General features: G+C 42.8%; 2 protein-coding genes across 7 annotated transcripts in view; one reads left to right on the top strand and one right to left on the bottom strand.

The window, feature by feature from the left end:
* Positions 1 to 282: 282 nt before the first annotated feature.
* On the bottom strand, positions 283 to 4727 carry CETN2 (centrin 2). Its single transcript, XM_081793361.1, has 5 exons — positions 4605 to 4727; positions 3478 to 3636; positions 2812 to 2940; positions 1311 to 1448; positions 283 to 861 (listed from the first exon to the last, which is right to left on the bottom strand). Exons 1-5 carry the CDS (start codon positions 4701 to 4703, stop codon positions 772 to 774), a joined length of 615 nt encoding a protein of 204 aa, XP_081649487.1. The 5' UTR covers positions 4704 to 4727; the 3' UTR covers positions 283 to 771.
* A 148-nt stretch (positions 4728 to 4875) lies between these two features.
* NSDHL (NAD(P) dependent 3-beta-hydroxysteroid dehydrogenase NSDHL) overlaps positions 4876 to 20538 on the top strand; it is a 30337-nt gene continuing 14674 nt past the window's right edge. Inside the window, exons 1-4 of one of the 6 annotated variants that reach the window (XM_081793355.1) lie at positions 4877 to 5015; positions 13113 to 13180; positions 14176 to 14287; positions 17765 to 17923. In XM_081793355.1, the coding sequence (XP_081649481.1) occupies positions 14216 to 14287; positions 17765 to 17923 (231 nt within the window). In that variant the 5' untranslated portion in view covers positions 4877 to 5015; positions 13113 to 13180; positions 14176 to 14215. Of the gene's footprint in view, positions 5016 to 11268; positions 11294 to 13112; positions 13181 to 14175; positions 14288 to 17764; positions 17924 to 20538 lie in introns of those variants that run through there. The other 5 variants (XM_081793360.1, XM_081793356.1, XM_081793359.1 and 2 more) reach the window with 5 other exon arrangements.

The following is a 20538-nucleotide window of genomic DNA, read 5'->3' as shown; positions in this document are numbered from 1 at the left end:
CCTCAATTTGTCCAAGCACAAATTACCAATAAGACTCTCAGACTAACTGCGCCCAAACTATTTTTAAGGCATCGTTTAGGCTTAGGTGAAATGGAAATTCTACTAGTTTTACACACTGATGGATTCCCAAAGAAACAAACAATTCAAGTCAGTAGTAAAGGATTAATTTTCTGTCCATCGGCTGGGAAGGAGTTGGGGATCTACCAGGCTGTCTTCAACACAGTGGTTTAGAAGATGAACTCATATTCAAGGTTAAAGAACTCACCCTTAGAGAACAAAAGCTCAAAATAAAAAAGGCTTTATTTTTAAGACAAAAAAATAGCACAAACACACATCCAAATGCAAGTGAATAACTTCACTGGGTTTTATAAAAGAGAAAGCTGCACTCAGGTGTCAATTATAACTGGAAACCTCAAAGAGAGGCCCCCTGCTTCTGGTGACATGGGTACAACATGTGCTAGTCCAAGAAGTCATTCTGTGGTGGCATCAATGTGGAAATGCATGACAAGAGTGAGGTGATACAAGGCAGAACTGCAGGTGGGTGAAAGCTTTAAGACCCTTTTCTCCACTCTAATATGCTCTCATTTTGCTTTGGGGAACTAAAGTAAACAGCAGGTCACCTTACAAAGAACTTTAATGTCTAAGAACACTTTCAAATACCTAAAAGAGATTCAAGGTTGTTACTAAAGTTATACAGGGAGGTCAGTGGGGGAAAATAGTTTGTGTTCTCAAAACCCAGATTTCACACAATATGAAAAGAAGACACTGATCTTAGTAAAGGCTGGTCTTTTTCATGATGCGCAGGAACTCCTGCTCATTGACTTCTCCATCTCCATCTCGATCAGCCTCATCGATCATCTCCTGTAGAACAATAAGGATTCAACTTAGATTCATTCATAAATGAATTAAAATGACTGAGCAATGGCTTTCATAAGGTTACATGAATAGACAGTTGTGGTCCACCCATTGCAAATGTGCTGCTTTTTAGAATAGCTTGGTTCCCAAAAAGTTATTTGAAAATCAAGCAATACTTTGTCATACATATCATCCAGAAGAGAGCCTGAAAATCATCCTGACTAGGGGGATTCTTAAAACCTAAAATAGGAGGTAAAATTTTACGTGTGCATTTTTCTGGGAGCAAGGCCCATAGGCTTGTCACACTATTAAAGGAGAAATTAAGTGGTCAAGAGAGGGACAAGAGAACACTAGTTTTCCTTCAAAGTGGGGCTCACATCAGAGAAAATGTTATTCAGAAAAGTCACACAGGGGCTCCAAGCAGGAGCTAAGCTCAAGTCCGATGCCTTACAAACCTGCAGCTCCTCATCAGTGAGGTTCTCACCCAACTCCTTGGCCACACGCTTTAGATTTTTGAATGATATCTTCCCAGTTTCATCATCATCGAAGAGCTTGAAAGCTTTCAGAATTTCTTCTTTGGTATCTTTCTCAGACTTAGCAAGTAAAACAGATAACACAGAAGCAGTTACTTATGCAGCAGCTCACCGGCACCTAACCCCTCTACGTGGTCTTGGTGATGGCTTTCATGACATAGGTCCTAGCTCACAGGAGATCAAACGTCATCCAGGGTAGAAGAGGACAAACTCAATGACATTATTATAAACAGGCTAAAAAGGAAATATAAATGACTGACTTAAAATATTCTTTCTATACAAAGCAGAGAGAAACAGGAATAGAGGGTAGAGTTAAAGCTAGAGGAAATATAGTGCTTGAGCTGGCAGAAGAGGGGTCCTCTCGGTGGGGGAATGGGGGTGCAGGGAGGAAAGTGAGGGCTATTTAACTTGTTATGAGATAACAGAGTTACTGGGATCCCAAGTACTCCAAAAGAGGAAGAAAGGAAAATCCCCCAACAGCTCAAACTCCAGAAATTCCTGAAAGGTAGCGAAAGATACACAGAACCTCTCTAATAAGAGCAATTTCAGAACCCACCTTTAAGGTGGGACAGCTTTACTAGGTGGTTACAGAAGGTTAAGCTTCCTGATCACTTAAATTAGTACACAAAGAAAAATACAGGTATCATTAGATGATTTCAAAGCCACAGAATTATTAGAGTAGGAACAGACCTGTGACCTGAGACACACATGGAGTTACTTTTTACATGCTACTAAAGCGAAGATAAGCCTCACAAAAGGGGAGCTGGAAGGCCAACGAATGAGCAATGGCCCAATGGGAACATCAACATACATCCTGGGTGGAATGACACTCAGGGGAGTGAGGTGTATTGGTCAGGTGACACGTCTTTCTTGACCCCCTGGGCCCATTAAAATGGTGACACCTGAGGGACTAGAGAATGGGTGCATTCAACCTTGAAAATGCTAAAAGACCAAATTCCCAGGGCAGTGAAAAGCTAGGCTGTTGAAGTAACCTGCCCTCAGGCTAAGGCTGCCCAGAATAACAAATGAGAGAGAGAAGAATTTTGACCTTTAAAGTATAGGCATTTCATCTTGTCAGGCACTGTAATATTGCTGGTGTTTATAGGTGTTACTGCTTGTGGTTATCATATTGAGAAATCAGTTGAGAAAAATAATCACAAAAGAGTGACAGCAGTAGTACTTTTACGACTTTACAGAGGGTAAACTTTACAGAGGGTAAAACACTTTTCCTGTGATTTGTGTGGCCTTGAAGAAAGCCAAGAGGAACCTAAGCATTCTAATTTTCAGTCATAAATACCATCCTTTATCAGCTGAACCCTCCAGTTTGTATTAACTTTTCTTCAGTGAAGACATTTTCATATCTAGATTCAAATTTGTTCACCATTATGGGTGGAAAATATGCTGATTATTCCAGCTAACTTACCATTTTCTGAGTCATCACAGTCAAAAAGTCACTAAAGTTCATTTTTCCTGTCCCTTCCTTATCAATTTCGCTTATCATTTTCTTGATCTCTTCTTTCTTGGGTTCAAAGCCCAGTGCTCTCATTGCCACCTACAATGAAAACAGGATCATCTCAATATGCACATCTAAACCGTTAACAGGAACAAAAATGACAGCATTGAGAGTATTAAGCCAGCATCTGACACAATTTCATTAAAATGATTGGGAGGGGCGCCTGGGTGGCTCAGTCTGACTTTGGCTCAGGTCATGATCATAGTTCGTGAGTTTTGAGCCCTGCATTGGGCTCTTTGCTGACAGCTCAGAGCCTGGAGGCTGCTTCAGATTCTGTGTGTGTCTCTCTCTCTGCCCCTCCCCCACCCGCGCTCTGTTTCTCAAAAATAAATAAACATTAAAAAAATTTTTTTAATGATTGGGAAACACTAGAACATTATGCAGATTGATATTTGTGCTCCATTTTATTTAATAACACTTGCGGTAAAAAAAAAAAGATAGGAAAACAGAACACAGTGCATCCTCCCCTGTTACTTCTTGCAGAGAGATGAGGAAAAAAGAGGTACAGTGGTGACAGGGAAACAAAAAGATGTAGAGGAAAGGCAAGGCTGGGGAGTTGGAATGTAAATGGCTTGCCTTAAGTTCCTTAACATCTATGGTTCCAGTTCCATCAGCATCAAAGAGATCAAAAGCTTCCCGGATTTCCTGTTTCTGCTCTTCAGTAAGCTCAGGCTTAGGACTCATCCTTTTTCGCTGGGCAGATGTTGCCATGCTTGCCTTCTTAAAGTTAGAGGCCTTTACACGTTTTACAAACACAGAAGCACAGTATTATGTAATATAATCTATATTTTACATAAAATAGTTACAGACAACAAATTATTTTAAAATTGTTTACACCAACCAATTCCGAAGCTTTGCTTAACAGAAAAGATAACAGGGTTTACTGGAAAGAACCGTGAATCCTTCCATGCACCTCTATCCCTCCCTCTTCTTTATTTACTACTGTTTCTAGAAGCAAGAAGACCCCTTGTTCGTTTGGACATCTCTGATTGAAAATCATCCTAAAAGAGATCTAGCCAAGGAGCTGACTGCATAAACGTACAGATAACCAGGTGACCTTGATTTTGGGGATCCTAATGATTATCTAGAAACGTCCTTACAACACCCACTCGCGGTACTCCGCTTCCCTCTATGCAGTCCGACTTTAAGAAGTAACCACGCTTCCAGATTTGGCCAAATATTACTAGGTTGCTAAAATGTATATTCTGCCAATATTAAACAATAAAACTCAATCCACTTGACACATCTGTCCCTCCTGCAAGGAGCTCAAAACATGTCCCGAATATCCCTGTACTTAAATTTCAGGATGCATGTTACCAATCAAACATAATAAATCTCCTCCCCAGTTCTATGGGTAAACTTTGGTAGAGCGAGGCGGCCAGGTCAGGATCTGAGAAGTCAGGGCCTGCAGGTAACGTCAGTTTTCTTTGTACAGGGGCGGTCACCGAGGGGGCCAGCAGGGGAAGATCAGGGGAGCCTAAGGGATGGGTGGGCGCAGCGCAGACTGGGTGAAGGGGAGCAGCAGCGAATCACAGGCCCAGCTGGGCGGCAGGCGTCTCTACACTACGCTTCCGGGAAAGAACTCAGAGGAAGGAGGGGCACGCCAAAATCGAGAACGGCGCAGGAGAGCTGGCAGGGCCAGACGAAATCTTGGAAGGGCTCAGCCTCTGGGCGCGGGGCACCAAAGGACGGCCTGCACTCACCATTGCCGACCAACTCCGCCGCCCGTTGTTACGGCAACCGACGTATACACTGACTCGGCGCCTTTCCCACCGCCCCACGCGCGCGGCCCTGCTCCCCATTGGCGGCCCACTAGCCGCCGCCGCTTTCCATTGGCTCAGGGCTGTGGTGGGTGGGGCTAATCGGACAAAGGCCTGGCCCAGGGCCTGGGGGCTGTGCACTCACAGCTAAGACCTGGCCTCATTGGGCAGGATCACGTTGTGAGCGCCGATTGGCTGAACCAGCGCCAAACTAAGCCAATCCCGTTGGCGGAGGAGTCTCGGCAGATCCTCTGCTCACGCGGGCGTGGAGAAACTGGTGCCCGTCGGCGGCTGCAGGTCTTTGGGTGCTAGCTGGGGGAGCGCTGAGGCTGACCAGGGGATCGCCTACGGACGGTAAGGGTTACGACCTCGCCCTGGGAGGCTGCCTTCTATCGGCTACAAGGCAGGAGGGCAAGGGGCTGGGTGAGGAGGTCTGGTCGGGAGGTTTCTGGTCTGGCCTAAGACAAAATTAGGGTCAGAAGGGCCAGAGAAGACCGTGACCTTGCGTGTTACAGCGGAGACTACACAAGGAGCAACTGAGACCCAGAGAAGTGAAGGGGAATGTTGCAGAGGTTTGGACGGCTGGGACTTAGAAACCGTGTCCCGCTGAGGCTATTTCTTCGAGAGTGTCCATTCTATAGCACTGCCTTCCCCCCCCACCCCCCCCCCCCGCGCCCTGCCCGCAACTGATTTTAAAAGTGGATCACTTTGGTTCCCTCCTGGCTAAAAGCAGCCAAGGAGATGAGGTGGGAGCCTGGGAACGGACTTTGAAGGAAGTGAAGGAGATATGAGCGAGCATGAGGGGAGAGGTCGTCAAAATAGACTTTTTTGATAGTCACTCAGGCGGATAGGGGGGAGCATTCCAGGCCCAGACATTGCCATGAGCAAAGTCACGGAGGACTTTGAAGTGTGAGGGGTGCTTGGAGAGTGTGCTTTTAGATTTTCTTTTATTTATTTTGTTTTTATCATGATAAGTGTAGTCTTTAATCCCCATCACCTATGTAACTCATCTCCCCACCTATTTCCCCTCTGGTAAGGATCAATTTGTTCTCTACAGTTGAGAGTCTGTTTCTTGGTTTGGCTCTCGTTTTCGCTTTCCTCATTTGTTTTGTTTCTTAAATTCCACATATGAGTGAAATCATATAGTATTTGTCATTCTCTGACTGACTTATTTCACTTAGCATTATACTCTGTAGCTCCATCCATGTCGTTGCACATGGCAACATTTCTTTTTTTTTTAATGGCTGAGTAACATTCCATTGTATATTTATACATCTTCTTTCTCAGTTCATCCATCCATCAAAATATGGGCTACTCCCAGATCTTGGCTATTGTAAATAGTGCTGCTATAAACATTGGTGTGCATGGATCCCTTTGAATTAGTATTTTTGTATCCTTTGGGTAATACCCATTAGTGCAATTACTGGATCATTTTTAATTTTTTGAGGAACCTCCATAGTGTTTTCTAGAGGCGCGGCACCAGTTTACATTCCCACCAACAGTGCAAGAGGGTTCCCCTTTCTCTGCATCCTTGCCAACATATGTTGTTTCCTGAGTTGTTAATTTGAACCACTCTGAATGGTGTGAGGTGGTATCTCAGTGTGGTTTTGATTTTTATTTCCCTGATGATGAGCGATGTTGAGCATCTTTTAGTGTGTCTGTTGGCCATCTAGAGGTCTTCTTTGGAGAAATGTCTATTCATGTCTTCTGCCCATTTTTTAATTAGATTATTTGTTTTGGGGGTATTGAGTTGTATCAGTTCTTTATAAATTTGGATACTAACCCGTTTTCAGATATGTCATATGCAAATATATTCTCCCATTCAATAGGTTACCTTTCAGTTTTATTGATTGTTTCCTTCGCTGGGCAGAAGCTTTTTATTTTGATGTAGTCCCAATAGTTTATTTTTGCTTTTATTTCCCTTGCTTCAAGGCACACATCCAGAAAAAAAAGTTGCTACAGCCAACATCAGAGAGATTACTGCCTGTGCTCTCTTCAAGGATTTTTAGGGTTTCAGGTCTCACATCTAGGTCTTTAATCCAAATTTTGAGTTTATTTTTTTGTATAGTGTAAGAAAATGGTCAAGTTTCATTCTTTTGCATGTGGTTGTCCAGCTTTCCCAACATCATTTGTTGAAGAGACCATCTTTTTCCCATTGCATGTTCTTTCCTGCTTTGTCAAAGATTAATTGACCATATAGTTGTGGGCTTATTTCTAGCTTTTCTATTCTGTTCTATTGATCTATGTGACTATTTTTTTTTTTTTTTCTCTGGGTATAAGTTGGTCACATAAGAATTATTTGTATTCTTTTGCACTATCAGCAATGAATTTGAAATGCTAGTTTCAAATGCCATTTTTAACAATAATCCAAACTATAACATATATAGGGGGAAAACAAACCACCAAAAGTATGCAATGATTTTATGGAGGAAATTTTAAAATATATAAAAATGTTTTTATATAATAAGAAAAACATGTCAAAGAGGACCTATGTAACAGGAGATACATGCCATGTTAGTGAAGGAGAAAATACAATTATAAAAGTGACCATTTTGCTATTAATCTACACATTCAACAAAACATTAATTAAAGTCTGAACATTTTTTTTCATGGTGCTTGACAAAATGATCTTAAAGTTCATACAAAGTACCTAGGAGTCTGAAATACCCCAGCCAAATTGGATGGAACTATTCTTACTGGCAATCAGGTCTTATTTTAAAGCTATATTAAGACAGCACGCTGTTGTTCATGAATATAAACCAGACCAGTGACACAGAGCTGATATCCCAGAAACAGATTTACACAAGAAGAAACCAACACATACACGGAAACTCTATATATGAAAAGAACAGCAATAAAAAAAAAATTGGGGGAGAGCATTTTAAGATGGCCTGGGACAATTGGTTATCTTTATGGAAGAAAATTTTAAGATATTTTTATTGCATCATAAAAAAATAAGCCTCAGGTACATTAAAGACAAATATGAAAAGTGAAACTAGAAAACTAGAACTTTTAAAGGAGAATATAGGGGGAATATGACTCAAGATAGGGAAGGATCTCCTTGAACAAAACAGTGCTAACCTTAAAAGGCAAATACTGGGGCGCCTGGGTGGCGCGGCTAAGCGTCCGACTTCAGCCAGGTCACGATCTCACGGTCCGTGAGTTCGAGCCCCGCGTATGTGACTATTTTTATACCAGTACCGTACTGTTTTAATTGCTACGCTTTGTAATATAACTTGAAATCTGGAATTGTGATATCTCCTGTTTTGTTTTTATTTTTCAAGATTGCTTTGGCGAATCAAGGTCTTTTGTGATTCCATAAATATTTTAGAATTGTTCCAGTTCTGTGAAAAATGCTGCTGGTACTTTTCATAGGGGTTGCAGTAAATATGTAGATTGCTTTGGGTAGTATGGACATTTTTAAAATATTTGTTCTTCCAACTCATAAGCATGGGATGCCTTTCCATTTCTTTGCCTTATCTTGGATTTCTTTCATCATTGTTTTATAGTTTTCAGAGTACAGGTCGTTGACCTCGTTGGTTAAGTATATTCCTAAAAATTCTGTCGTTTTTGGTGTGGTTGTAAATGGAATTGTTTCCTTAATTTCACTTTCTGCTGCTTTATTATTAGTGTATAGGAATGTAACAGATTTCTGTACATTGATCCTGTATTTTGCGACATTACTTAGTTCATTTATCAGTTCCAGTAGTTTCTTGGTGGAGTCTTTAGGGTTTTCTATATATAGTATTATGTCATCTACAAATAGAGTTTTACTTCTTCCTTACCAGTGTGGATGCCTTTTATTTCTTTATGTTGTCTGATTGCTGTGGCTAGGACTTCCAGTACTATGTTGAATAAAGTGGCAAGAGTAGACAGCATTGTCCCGTTCTTGATCTTAGCGGAAAAGCTTTCAGTTTTTCACCGTTGAGTATGATGTTGGCTGTGGGTTTTCCATACAAAGCCTTTACTGTGTTGAGGTATGTTCCCTCTAGACCTACTTTGTTGACGGTTTTTATCATGAATGAATGTTGTATTTTGCCAAATGCTTTTCTGCATCTAGTGAAATGATTATATGGTTCTTATCCTTTCTCTTATTGATGTGATATATTACGTTGATTGATTTGTGAATATGGAACCAGCCTTGCATCCCAGGAATAAATCCCACTTGACTGTGGTGAATGATTTTTTTGAACGTATGGTTAGATTTGGTTTGCTAATATGTTGAGGATTTTTGCATCTGTATTCTTGAGAGATATTGGCCTGTGGTTCTCTTTTTTTTTGTGGTGTCTTTATCTGGTTTGGTATCAGGGTGACACTGACTCATAGAATGAATTTAGGAGTTTTCTTTCTTGTATTTTTTGGAATAGTTTGAGAAGAATAGGTATTAACTCTTCTTAAAATGTTTGGTAGAATTTGTGGAGCCGTCTAGTGCTGGAGTTTTGTTTTTTGGGAGTTTTTTGATTACTGCTTCAATTTCTTTGCTGGTAATTCATCTGTTCAATTTTCTGTTTCTTCCTGCTTTAGTTTTGGTAGGTTTTATGTTTCTAGGAATGTATCCATTTCTTCTAAGTTGTCCAATTTGTTGGCATATAAGTTTTCATAATATTCTGTTACAATTTTTTGTATTTCTCTGGTGTTGGTTGTTATTTCTCCTCTTTCATTAGTTATTTTGTTTAGTTGAGTCCTCTCTCTCTGTCTTTTTTGATGCTTCTTGCTAGAGGTTTACCAATTTTGTTGATCTTTTCAAAGAAGCAGCTCCTGGTTTCATGCGTGCTTGGAGAATTACAAGGGTGTGTGTGCAAGGGTATGGGCTGAAGCATTGGAGCTGGAGGTCCAGGATCTGCCCTCCACAGCTAGCCTAGTGTAAGAGGGCTCTCAGTCCTTACATGCTTCCCCTCTGGGCATTGGGGCATTATTTAGGGAGGCAGGGCATAGAGCATAAGCTTCTTAGGCTGAGAAAGGCATGAGATATATTAGCATCTATTAAATGAACGTCTTTGCTGACCTTCTACCCTTTTTTCCCTTCCTTTTTCAGCATGAACCAGGTCCAAAACCATTCAGTCATATTTGACTCTTTTCCTGTCCCCTCCGCATTAACCAGCCTCTAGGTTCTATCCGTTTTCCCACTTAAAGGCCATTCCTTTTCTCTTTTCCACCTCTGCTGCTCCTCTTCCAATTCAGGCCTTTGTCAGCAGTCTCCCAACTCCTACCAGCCAGAATTCTCACCGTGGTCTGCAGGGCCTGGCATAGCATGCCCTTTCCTTTCTCCAGGCTCATTCCAGCTGGGACACTAGGTTCCTTGTTGGGCCTCAAACACACAGGCACAATCCTCAGAACTTTGGCTCCAGCTGGCCCTTCTGCCCGCTTGCTCCACTTCTTTCCCTCCTCCAGGTCTTTGCTCCACTATCACCTTCTTTCTTAGTGAGCCACCCTAAGCACCCTATTTGTTTAGTACTGCAGCCCCCAGCATGCTTGAGCCCCATATCTTGCTCTACTGTTTTCTCCTGGTACTTGCTTATTTTGTTCTTTATTGTCCACCCACTAGAAGGTAAGCTCTATGAGGGTAGGCATCTTTGTTTTGTTCACTGCTGGTACTCCAGTACCCGGAACAGTGAAGGGCACATATTAGGTACTCAGTAAAACTTGTTTAAATGACTGGTGAATAATGTCCCTGTGCCTGCTTCGCACCTGCCTAGTCTACCTGCTCTGCCAGGTTTGTCTTCCTGGTGAACACTCTGGTCAGGTCATCCCCCCTGCTCTTAAACCTTCAGAGGCTTCCCATGACTACAGAGTAAAGTCCAGACCCAACCTGGCATCTGAGCCCCCTGCCCAGTTTTGCCTCTGCTGGTCCTTATATGCCTTGTCTCCCATACCCTACTTCCCAGTCTGCAGGGTGACAGCCTGGCAGAGTAGAAAGAACAGCCACAAAGTTCTGCCTTGGCTGTGTAAAATCTGTGTGGTGCAAGTCACTCGATCTCTGTGCCTGAGTTTTTCTTTTGTTGAATGAGACCTAACTGGGTGCTTTAGGGATCTTAATGGTGTAATATACTTAGATGTAAAAAGACCTGGCATTTGGCAGTTTTTCGAGCAATGTTATTTCTTTTCTCTGATTTGCTCTTGTCATCTCCCCTACCCTGCATGCCCAAAACTTTAGACTTGGGTAAAATCCCTTCTCCGCACTGCAGCCAGAGTGATCCTTCTGATCTTAACACTCACCCTGCTTACAACTTCCCAGGGCTTCTCCCTCTCCTCTTAGTGTAACCTTAACCTGACACACAGTCCTTTCATATTCTCAACTTTGCTCCCAATCTTGCTTCATACTCACTGTGACACAACTTGTCACAGTTGCCAGAACATGCTGGCTCTGTGCTATCACCTGTCCTTCCCACCCCTGGCCATGGAAAGGCTTTTAGGACACCCACCCCTGTTTGACTCACTCCTCCATGGCCTTGAGAACTTGGCTCAGGGATCGCCTTCTTGGGCCAGCCTCCCCGTTCTGGGTTTACCTTCATGAGAACTCAGAAGCATTCCACAACTGTCCACTAAGTCTGTCTCTCACACTAGATCGTGGGCTCCCTGGAGGTTGGTGCTGTGTCTTAACGCGGGTTCTGCCTGGCAGTGGCCGGCATTGGGTGAGTGAGCCAAAACCTGGGTGATTGCTCTTTTACAAGTTGTAGCTCCACTTTTATCCCCGAGCCTTGTTTGAGCCCCATAGCAGCTCTGAGGTCAGCAGGGAGGATCACTGCTCTACAGAAGAGACCTCTGGGAGCAGCTGCAGGAGAACAATACAACCCCTGCTCTGTTCCAGGCTCTTTGCTGGCCCTCAGGGGGCTCACAACCAAGTAGGAAAAAAAAGGTATAATTGAGTGTGCTGAGTATTAGAACGGGAGCAGACAAGGAAGGAGCTGACTGTCCCCAGGGAGGGAGAGGAGGTTCACAGTAGTGACAGTTGAGCTAGGCCTTGAAGGATAAGGAGGAACTCACCAAGGAGAGGGAAGGTATTCTAGGTGGAGGGGATAGCATAAGCTCAAGCTCGCAGGCATGCTGATGGGTTTCTCGGGGGCCACTACAAATCCAAAGCCAGGGTCTTTCTGTGTCCTAAAAATAGACAATCAGAGAGACGAATGACTAACAGAAACAACCAGACGCCTCAGGTCTATGAAAGGACAAGATTTGGCTGATTGAGTCCTTTGGGGAAGTGTGTTTTGCCTTGACTCCTGTTTGCAGTTTTCTTGCATACACAGACATTGTCTGTCCACAGACTAGACCGGTGAGCTTGTGGTAGCTACATCTTACCTTCCTGCACTGACTCCATGGAAGACAGCAGGCCAGGCCCCGACTACCCCCACACACCCTAACACACCCCTCTGAATTGCTCTGCATTACCCCTTTACAAAGAAGCTGATCTCCCATGTTTTCAAAGGAGGGAATACTTTTTCTTTCTATCTGGTTTGAGGTGGACAGACTGTCCCTTCCTTTTGCCTCCAGGACTTAGTTTTTGGGGACTTTCCCCAGCAAGAAGATTAGGCTCACTTGCTTGTCTTCTTATATAATCCTGTCAGCAGCCTTTCTCCCCTTGCCCAGAAGTTGAGCAAGGCACTTAGATTTCACCAGTAGAAGGTGGATCTCTTCCTAGTTTGTTTTTTTTAGTTCAAAGCTTTGTCTCAGTATGAATATACTGGTTTTTAATGGATTCAAAGAACTAACATTTTACAGGAGAAAGACTTGAGGCTTCTGATGTGTGAACCTTAACAATCCCAGCCCCCTGAATGTTGCTCTTTAGGGTCTTATTTTCCCATTCAGAGCTATTCTGAGCCCACTTTTAAGAGTACGGTCAGTGGCATTCATTTCACATTGTTGTGCAACCATCCCCACCATCCATCGCCAGAAGTCTGACTCTTGTAGAACTGAAACTCTACCTAGTAATCGCTAAGTCCCCAATTCCCCCTCCTCCCAGCCCCTGGCACCCACCATTGTTTCTACATATATGAGTTTGACTACTATACATATCTCATATAAAAAAGGATCATACGGTATTTGTGCCTGGCTGATTTCATTTAGCATAATATATTATGTGAAAAGTGAAGTTTTAAAATGTATTTTCCTGATAACTTCCATTATGATTTCAGAAACATGTTTCCGTAAAATGGCCCCATCAGACACAGAGGTTCATAATATCCATTTCAAGGCCATTTCATCCAACCACAAAATCATTTCCTACAAGAACGTGTGTGTGTGTGTGTGTGTGTGTGTGTGTGTGTGTGTGTGTGTGTGAGAGAGAGAGAGAGAGAGAGAGAGAGAGAGAGAGAGAGACTAGAGGTGTGGAATTGGATCGGAGCAGTCATGGTGTTTGAGACCCTGGTGTTGGCTGCCTGGCAGCCACCTTCTCACTGATAAGTGTTCTGTGAATCTAGCTTTTTGCACGCAGTTGGACTGTTTTCTTTGTCACAGATTTCACCATCTCCAGATGTTAGGAGATCCATGACTTAAGTAAATTGACCACTACCAAGAAAACAGATGTAAGACCAAATACATCTAACCCAAAATTGAATGCTTCTCTTTGTTTGTGAGTCAGTATTATGGGTGAATGAAGAGAGGAGCATATCCTAAGGGCTGTCACAAAAGCTTGTCTTATAAACTACTCGTCTGTTTGGTGTTACGGTTCTTCCATCAGCTGGTATGCTTCATTGTGTCTTGGTTGTGAAGTGCTCAGTCCCCACCATACTCTGACCACTTCCTGAAGGCTTCTGACAACCCCAGACAGAGTTCTTCCACATATAGTCAGGGTGGCTTTAATTTCACCACGAAGAGCTCTGTCTTCTATTATGCTGTTCCACTCCCAACACCCCCTGCCCTAGCATCATGGGGATGAGCACATAGTCCCTTTTATTCACGGGAAAACTCAGCTGCAGCAGAAAGACAGGACTGGAGTGGATTTACCTAGTTTGTCGTAGGGCTGGCACCAGAACCCAGCACTCCCTGGGTCTGTGCATTTTCCCACTGCACTCCCACAATGTAATGATCAACACAAGGAAAATCGAGAATAATTGAAATGTGTGAGTGCCATGGAAAAAGCTACAATGCCAAAGATGCTCCTTTTGTTGTAAATGACGAGAGAGGCCATTTAACTGGCTTCCCATTTTGCCTCTAATCCAAGAATGCAGTGAGTTATGGGCCCAGTTACACCTTTTCCTCAGAAAGAAGCCTGTCACAGGAATATTAAGCCAAAGATGCTCCTTTTGTTGTAAATGACGAGAGAGGCCATTTAACTGGCTTCCCATTTTGCCTCTAATCCAAGAATGCAGTGAGTTATGGGCCCAGTTACACCTTTTCCTCAGAAAGAAGCCTGTCACAGGAATATTAAGCGGAGGGCTTCATTTAATAGCTACCACTGTGGTTCAGCTCTTTGTGGAAACTTGACAGGGGAATGGCATCCACACAAAAACACTAATGCCTAAAAAATGTTTCAGTTTATATTATATAAATGTCTGTCTCTAAATATGTCTTTATGAAGAGAAAACTTCATCGCAAACATAACGGTATTTGGAGCTGAAATGGAACGAGCATTTGGTGAGCCAATGAGAGACCAGGTCACACGGACACATTTGACAGAAGACATTCCAAATGTGAGTACTGACACACAAAAAAAGGTTAACCAAAACCAGATAAGGGGAAAGTCGAGCACATATATACCAGGAAGCCACTGATATTACCTGTGGATTAAAAATTGTATTTGGTACATTTATCAAATCAATTAATGTTGAGTTTATACACATACACACACATATATACATATATATTCAAGGTTTCAGTTACTTATTGCTATGTAACAGTGTTAGAACATAGTGGTTTAAAACAACACCATACCCATTTCTTTGTTCTTGATTCTGTGATTCAGGCTGGCCCCACTTGGGAGTCCTTGGCTGGTTTCCTCTGGGTTTACCCACCCACCTGCAGTCAAGGGGACCCCCCCCCCCAGCCCGAGGTGTGAGTTCCAAGCGGCCTCACTCACATCCCTGGCAGTAACTGCTGGCATTGGCTGGGTGCCTCAGTTTGCCTTCACGTGGCCTTCAACAGGCTAGACTAGGCTTTTGGTTGGAATGGCAGAAGGCTTCCCTAGCAACCACACTGGCAGTAGCAAGGACTCCTAAGATCTAGCATTGCAAGTATCAGAAAGGACTTTAAGGAATTGTCAGGGCTCCTGGAGGTTCTTCATGTAGGTCTGCATAGGTTTGGTTTGATTCATTTTTAATGAATGCTAATGTTTCAGAAATGAAATCACGTCAAGATAAAATGTGTTTATATCAAATGTTAATAAATTAAAGATGCCCAGGAGTTTCCCCACTAGATCACACTTGTCTTGGTGGGTAGCTCAGAATAAAGCCTCCTCTGTGCCTCTATAATAGAAGGTTAATGTGAGATTCTAATGTTCAGATGAACCATCAGAGTCCCTTGCCATCTGGTTCCTTGTTTGTATAAATTAGGATTTTACTGATACTCAGCAACCCAAAAAAATTACATTTCAATGGTTGTGTCATGGTGTTCTTTCTCACTGGTTGCCTTTATAAGAAGTATAAGTTAAAAATTTAAAAAGAACACTTTCATCTTACCTTATATATATGTTCTGTGTAAGACTTCTCTGAAAAGAGGCCCACTGCTAGAGACAAAGGAAAACAGAACAGGTTAAAAGAAACCCAGGGGCCTAGATCATTCTCTTACCTCAAGGTCATATTGCAATTAAAATCATTTAGATGGCTTTCTTTTCTGTTCTTAAAACTCTCTCCAAGATGTTGATTTTATAACTTCTCTCAGTAACCCATTCTTGAGTCTCATTACCTGTTTACAGTCCAGAGTTTTATTCTTGTTAGTACATGTTCCTTCTTGTCCACTGTGCCCACTTCCTCTGCATCATCTTTCATGGCCATAAAACGTAAGTGGTTATTTCATATGATCTCTAACCATGTGGTATTATAGGTGTGATTAAAGATGTTGGCCCATCACACACCTGACTTTTCTGGGGTAAATGTCAGTTCAGTTCTCATCACTACAGAACTCTCTGTGGAATAGCCATTGGCCCACTTGTTCCAAGCAATATTGGTGCCACATTTCAAAATAATAATAATGATTTAAAAAAAAAAAAAAAAAGCGGGGGCGCCTGGGTGGCTCAGTCTTGATTCTGGCTCAGGTCATGATCTCGTGGTTCATGGGTTCAAGCCCCACATTAGGCCCTGCACTGACAGTGCAGAGCTTGCTTGGGATTGTGTCTCTCCCTCTCTCTGCTCCTTCCCCACTCATGCTCGTGCTCTCTCTCTCTCTCAATATAAATAAACTTTAAAAAATAAATAAATAAAATCATGAAAGGAAATTGCACTGGACATAGTAGAAAGGTTATTTGATTTTTTAAAATAATTAGACCATCAAACTATGAAACAATTATAACTAGAGATGCTAGATAACAAGAGAATCTGAAATCCTTTGGAATACTGTCAAAACATGTCTAGTTTGAACCTCTTTGAACTAAGGCAAGCTTTTAGCAAACCAAGAAAAATCAGTTTGGGGAGCAGGGAGGCTCAGAGTTATTCTAAAAAACCTACATTTACCTGTACAGCTGACTTGAGGGAAGGAGAAGGTATAGCCAAAATGAGGATCAAATGGGATTTGTGTATTTAATTTGCCTGTGTCCTGGGAATATCTTAGAAATTCCAGTCAAGGTACAAATTATTTAGCATGGTGTGATTACACGTATATGAGAGTAATCAAACAAAACCTAGACAAAAATGGGTTGAAGAGATCATTTTGTTGGGGATGGGGTGCGGTGTGGAATAGTGAAGCTGATTACATCAGTAGGTTACACGTGCCTGAACAAATGATGCTTAAGCTCCAGAGCCATCTCTGGGTGGCCCAGTGGACTCCAGTAAAAATGCCAGTCCATGGGATACTAGGTTGGGAGGGGCGAGTCTGTAGTAGGGGCCCTGACACCTCTGAAGTCTCCTGCATAACTCAATTGTATAGATATTTAAGGGATAAATAGAGGGGTTGTTTGTTTGTTTTCTAATCAGGATCAGAATTTCTTTAATATCTTTAGTTTCCACACTCCCAACTTTGATTTACTGTACATGAGCTTAGGGAAAATGGGTGTTTGTCATTTTCAGGAAGCCCAGATACAGTTTTAGAAAGACCCCAGGGAGGATGGATATCACTGGTCCTCCTTTGGAGACTGTTGGGGCCAGCTTAATCAGTGTGCAACAGACAGTTTTATTCTCCCTGGCATCAGAATATTGAAGTGTCTGCATCTGGTGCTCTGTCCTTCCATTATCCCCAGTTGTCAGATTTGGAATTTAGCCCAGAAAGTGCACATGTTGCAGAAGGTGAAATGTAAGCACCATAGCTCTTCCCTGATTCGTCGGTTTGCTCAGAGCTCAGAGAAGGGAAAGCAAAGCCGAGGGCCTGGCTGATTAACAGTTTACTGATCCTCCCTGCAACCCCTCCAGGAGATCCCATCAGACAGCAATAGTCTTGGATATACTAAGGTGGGAAGGGATTAGGTGACAAATCCAAAGTCACACAGCACAGCCCTGTAATGGTCAGTTTGAGGAAAAGAGGCTGACTTTCTCCTGCGAGCATAGACACTTTGCTTTCTTCTTACTGATATTTTAAGTCGACATTGTCAGTTGAGTGGGTGGCATGTTGTGTTGTGTTTTATTTTGTTTCTGTCTGTTCTAGAAGTGCCCAGGGCTCTGTTATTAGGAGCAAGAAGGTATGACTTTGGGATTTTTTGTATTGTCCAGTTTTGATCATACATAGTTTCATTTTTTCCAGAGGTGTTTCCTGCTCCTTTCGTTAAACACACAGCATGCGTGTATCAGATCATCCAATCCAGCCAAAGTCTATCTCAGTATCATTTGCTATCTCTCTTTCCTCCTTACATATCTCTGGAGAGGAGGGTGCCACTGGCTATAGAACACCAGAATTATATAAAGCTTCCAACTTGACTCAAAAAGAATTTCAAACAAACAGATGGACTTGCTCATGAACATGTGAGTCAAAGTTCTTTATAGCTTCAAATTCTCATATACCCTCTGCCCATCCCTCTCTTTCTGCAGGCCAGTAAGTGCACAGTGATCGGAGGCTCTGGATTCCTGGGGCAGCACATGGTGGAGCAGTTGCTGGCAAGAGGCTACGCTGTCAATGTATTTGATATACGGCAAGGGTTTGACAATCCCCAGGTGCACTTCTTTCTGGGTGACCTCTGCAACCAACAGGTAATGGACCACCCAGCCTTGCCAGTTTTCCACAGGCCCCCAAAGGGAAACTACCAGGCTTACCCTGCTCAGAGGTCAGCCAAATTGTTTCAAAAAAATTTCTTTTGAAAAAATTTAAAGTTACATGAAAGAATTTAACACATACCCTCATTTCGTCAGTACAACTGCACTCTACCATGGTAGTGCAAAAGCAGCCATGGTCAGTACATAAAGGAATGGGTGCAACTGTGTGCCAATAAAACTTGATTTACAAAGTTGTCCACAGGCTATACTGTGCTGACTACTGTTCCAGAGTATTCAGTTGATCTTAGAACAACATGGGTCAGAGGCACTGACCCTCCGTGTACAACTTTTGACTCCCCAAAAGCTTAACTGCTAGTAGCCTACTGTTGACCTTACCGGTAATATAAACAGTCACTTAACACACATTTTGTATGTTGTATGTATTATATACAATATTCTTACAGTAAAGTAAGCTACAAAAAAGGAAATGTTGTTAGGTAAACCATAAGGAGTAGGGCACATGGGTGGCTCAGTCACTTGAGCATCTGACTTTGGCTTAGCTCTTGATCTCACAGTTCGCAAGTTTGAACCCCACTTTGGGCTTGCTGCTGTCAGTGCAGAGCCCACTTTGGATCCTCTGTCCCCCTCTCTCTGCCCCTGTCCCTCTTGTGCTCTCTCAAAAATAAATAAGCATTAAAAAAAGAAAACCACAAGAAGAGAAAATACATTCATGGTCCTGTACTGTATTTACCTCAAAACCGCATATAAGTGGGCCCATGCAGTCCAAATCCATGTTGTTCAAGGGTCACCTACGTACCCCAAAGTGCAGTCACTGGTTTTCAGGGTTTTTTTATTGGTATGTTTCACATTCCATAAACTTCATATTTTTAAAGTGTACAATTCAGTGGTTGTGTAGTCAAAAAGTTGTGTGACCATCACCTTGGTCTCATTCCAGAACATTTTCATCATCCCAGCAGAAAATCCCAGGCCCATTAGCAGTTGTTCCCCTTTTGCTCTCCTGCCCTCCCAGCCCTTGGCAACCCACTCATCTCCTGTCTCTGTAGATGTGCCTGCTCTGGGCATTTCGTATAAGTGGAATCATGCAATAATATATGTCCTTTTATGACTGGCTTCTTTTACTGAGCATGTTTGCAGGCTTTACTTGTGTCATAAAGGTATTAATATTTTGAGTTTTATTAGATGTTGCCAAATTGCTGAACAAAGCTGCTATATCAGTTTTCTGTTCACACCAGCAGTGTGGTTGGTAGGATCCGCATCGTTCTACGTCTTTGCCAACACTCAGTGTACTTAGACTTTTTGGTATTGCCATTCCAAAGAATGTGGAATGGTAGTTTGGTGAGGCTTAGAGTCATGTGCCCTCCCTATTCAGGAGGCCAGACTCTGTGCTCTTTGTTGATCCTCTGTGAAGTGCCTGTCAACAACCTTTGTCCATTTGTCTTTGGCTTACCTTGTTTCTCTTATGGATTTAGAATGCTCTATCACAGACAGCTTCCTTCAGCCTGTCCGTGGGCTCTTATTCTTGACTTTGGCGTCATTTGCCATAGTTGTTTTACTTTGAATTTTAAGGACACAGCTTCCCTCGCAGGCTGTCTTCTCTCCCATCCTGCCCACACCTCTGAGCCTGGAGATGGGGTAGAAGTCTTCCTTGTCATTGCCACTTCCTCACTGCCCTAAGATCCCTCTGGCTGTGCAGATGGTGCCAGCGGACTGTACATACCCCAGTGCCTTCCTTGGGACAGTCATCCACAGCCATGTGTTCCCTTTCCCAGGGGACTCCATCTTATTTCTTAGTGATTTTAGCTCCTGGCCGAGGTCAGCCTCATCATAACTGTCGATAAGTTCAGTAATCACACAAATGACCCTGCCAATACCCTCACCTCACCTCTCCTTGGCCTTCTGTCACTCAGCCTCTTGGCTTCCAGGCCTGTTGTCATCCCCCGCCCCAGAGCCTGTTACTGTTACTAAATGTGTCCTCAACATGATCTCACTTACAGGCCCCCCACCACCTCCTATCTTTCTAGTTCGTAACCTAATACCTTCACCTACCAATCCTTAAACCACACCCAGATTTCTGGCTCTTTTCCACTCTCCGTCCCCCAGTTTGTGTTCTCACTGCCTTTGAGTCCAAGGCTGACTTACTCTCTTGCATAACACTTATCCCCCTTGCCTCTTTCTTCTTGTCTGTATCAGTCAGGGTTCTCCACAGACAAACAACCACTAACGTGTGTGTGTATGTAGATAAAGAGGAAGAGGGAGAGAGAGATGGAGAAAGGGATAGAATAAGATTTAATTAAATAAATTGGCTCATGGGATTGTGGGGCTGGCAAGATTGAAATTTGCAGGGCAGGCCAGCTGGCTGGAAACTCATGCAGGAGCTGATGCTGCAGTCCTGAGGCAGAATTTCTTACAGAAACCTCAGGGTTTGCTCTTAAGGCCTTTCAAGTAATTGGATGAAGCCCACACAGAGTATGGAGGATAATCTCCTGTACTTAAAGTCAGCTGATTATAGATGTTAACCACAGTCATAAAATACCTTTATGGCAACACCTAGACAGGTATTTGATGGAATGATGGGACTGGAGCCTCACCAA

The sequence above is a fragment of the Panthera onca genome, chromosome X (assembly GCF_046562875.1).
Source record: "Panthera onca isolate mPanOnc1 chromosome X, mPanOnc1 haplotype 2, whole genome shotgun sequence".
NCBI classification, from domain to species: domain Eukaryota; kingdom Metazoa; phylum Chordata; class Mammalia; order Carnivora; family Felidae; genus Panthera; species Panthera onca.
Note: the sequence above shows the minus strand (reverse complement) of the source record. Positions and strands in the feature narration are given on the sequence as shown.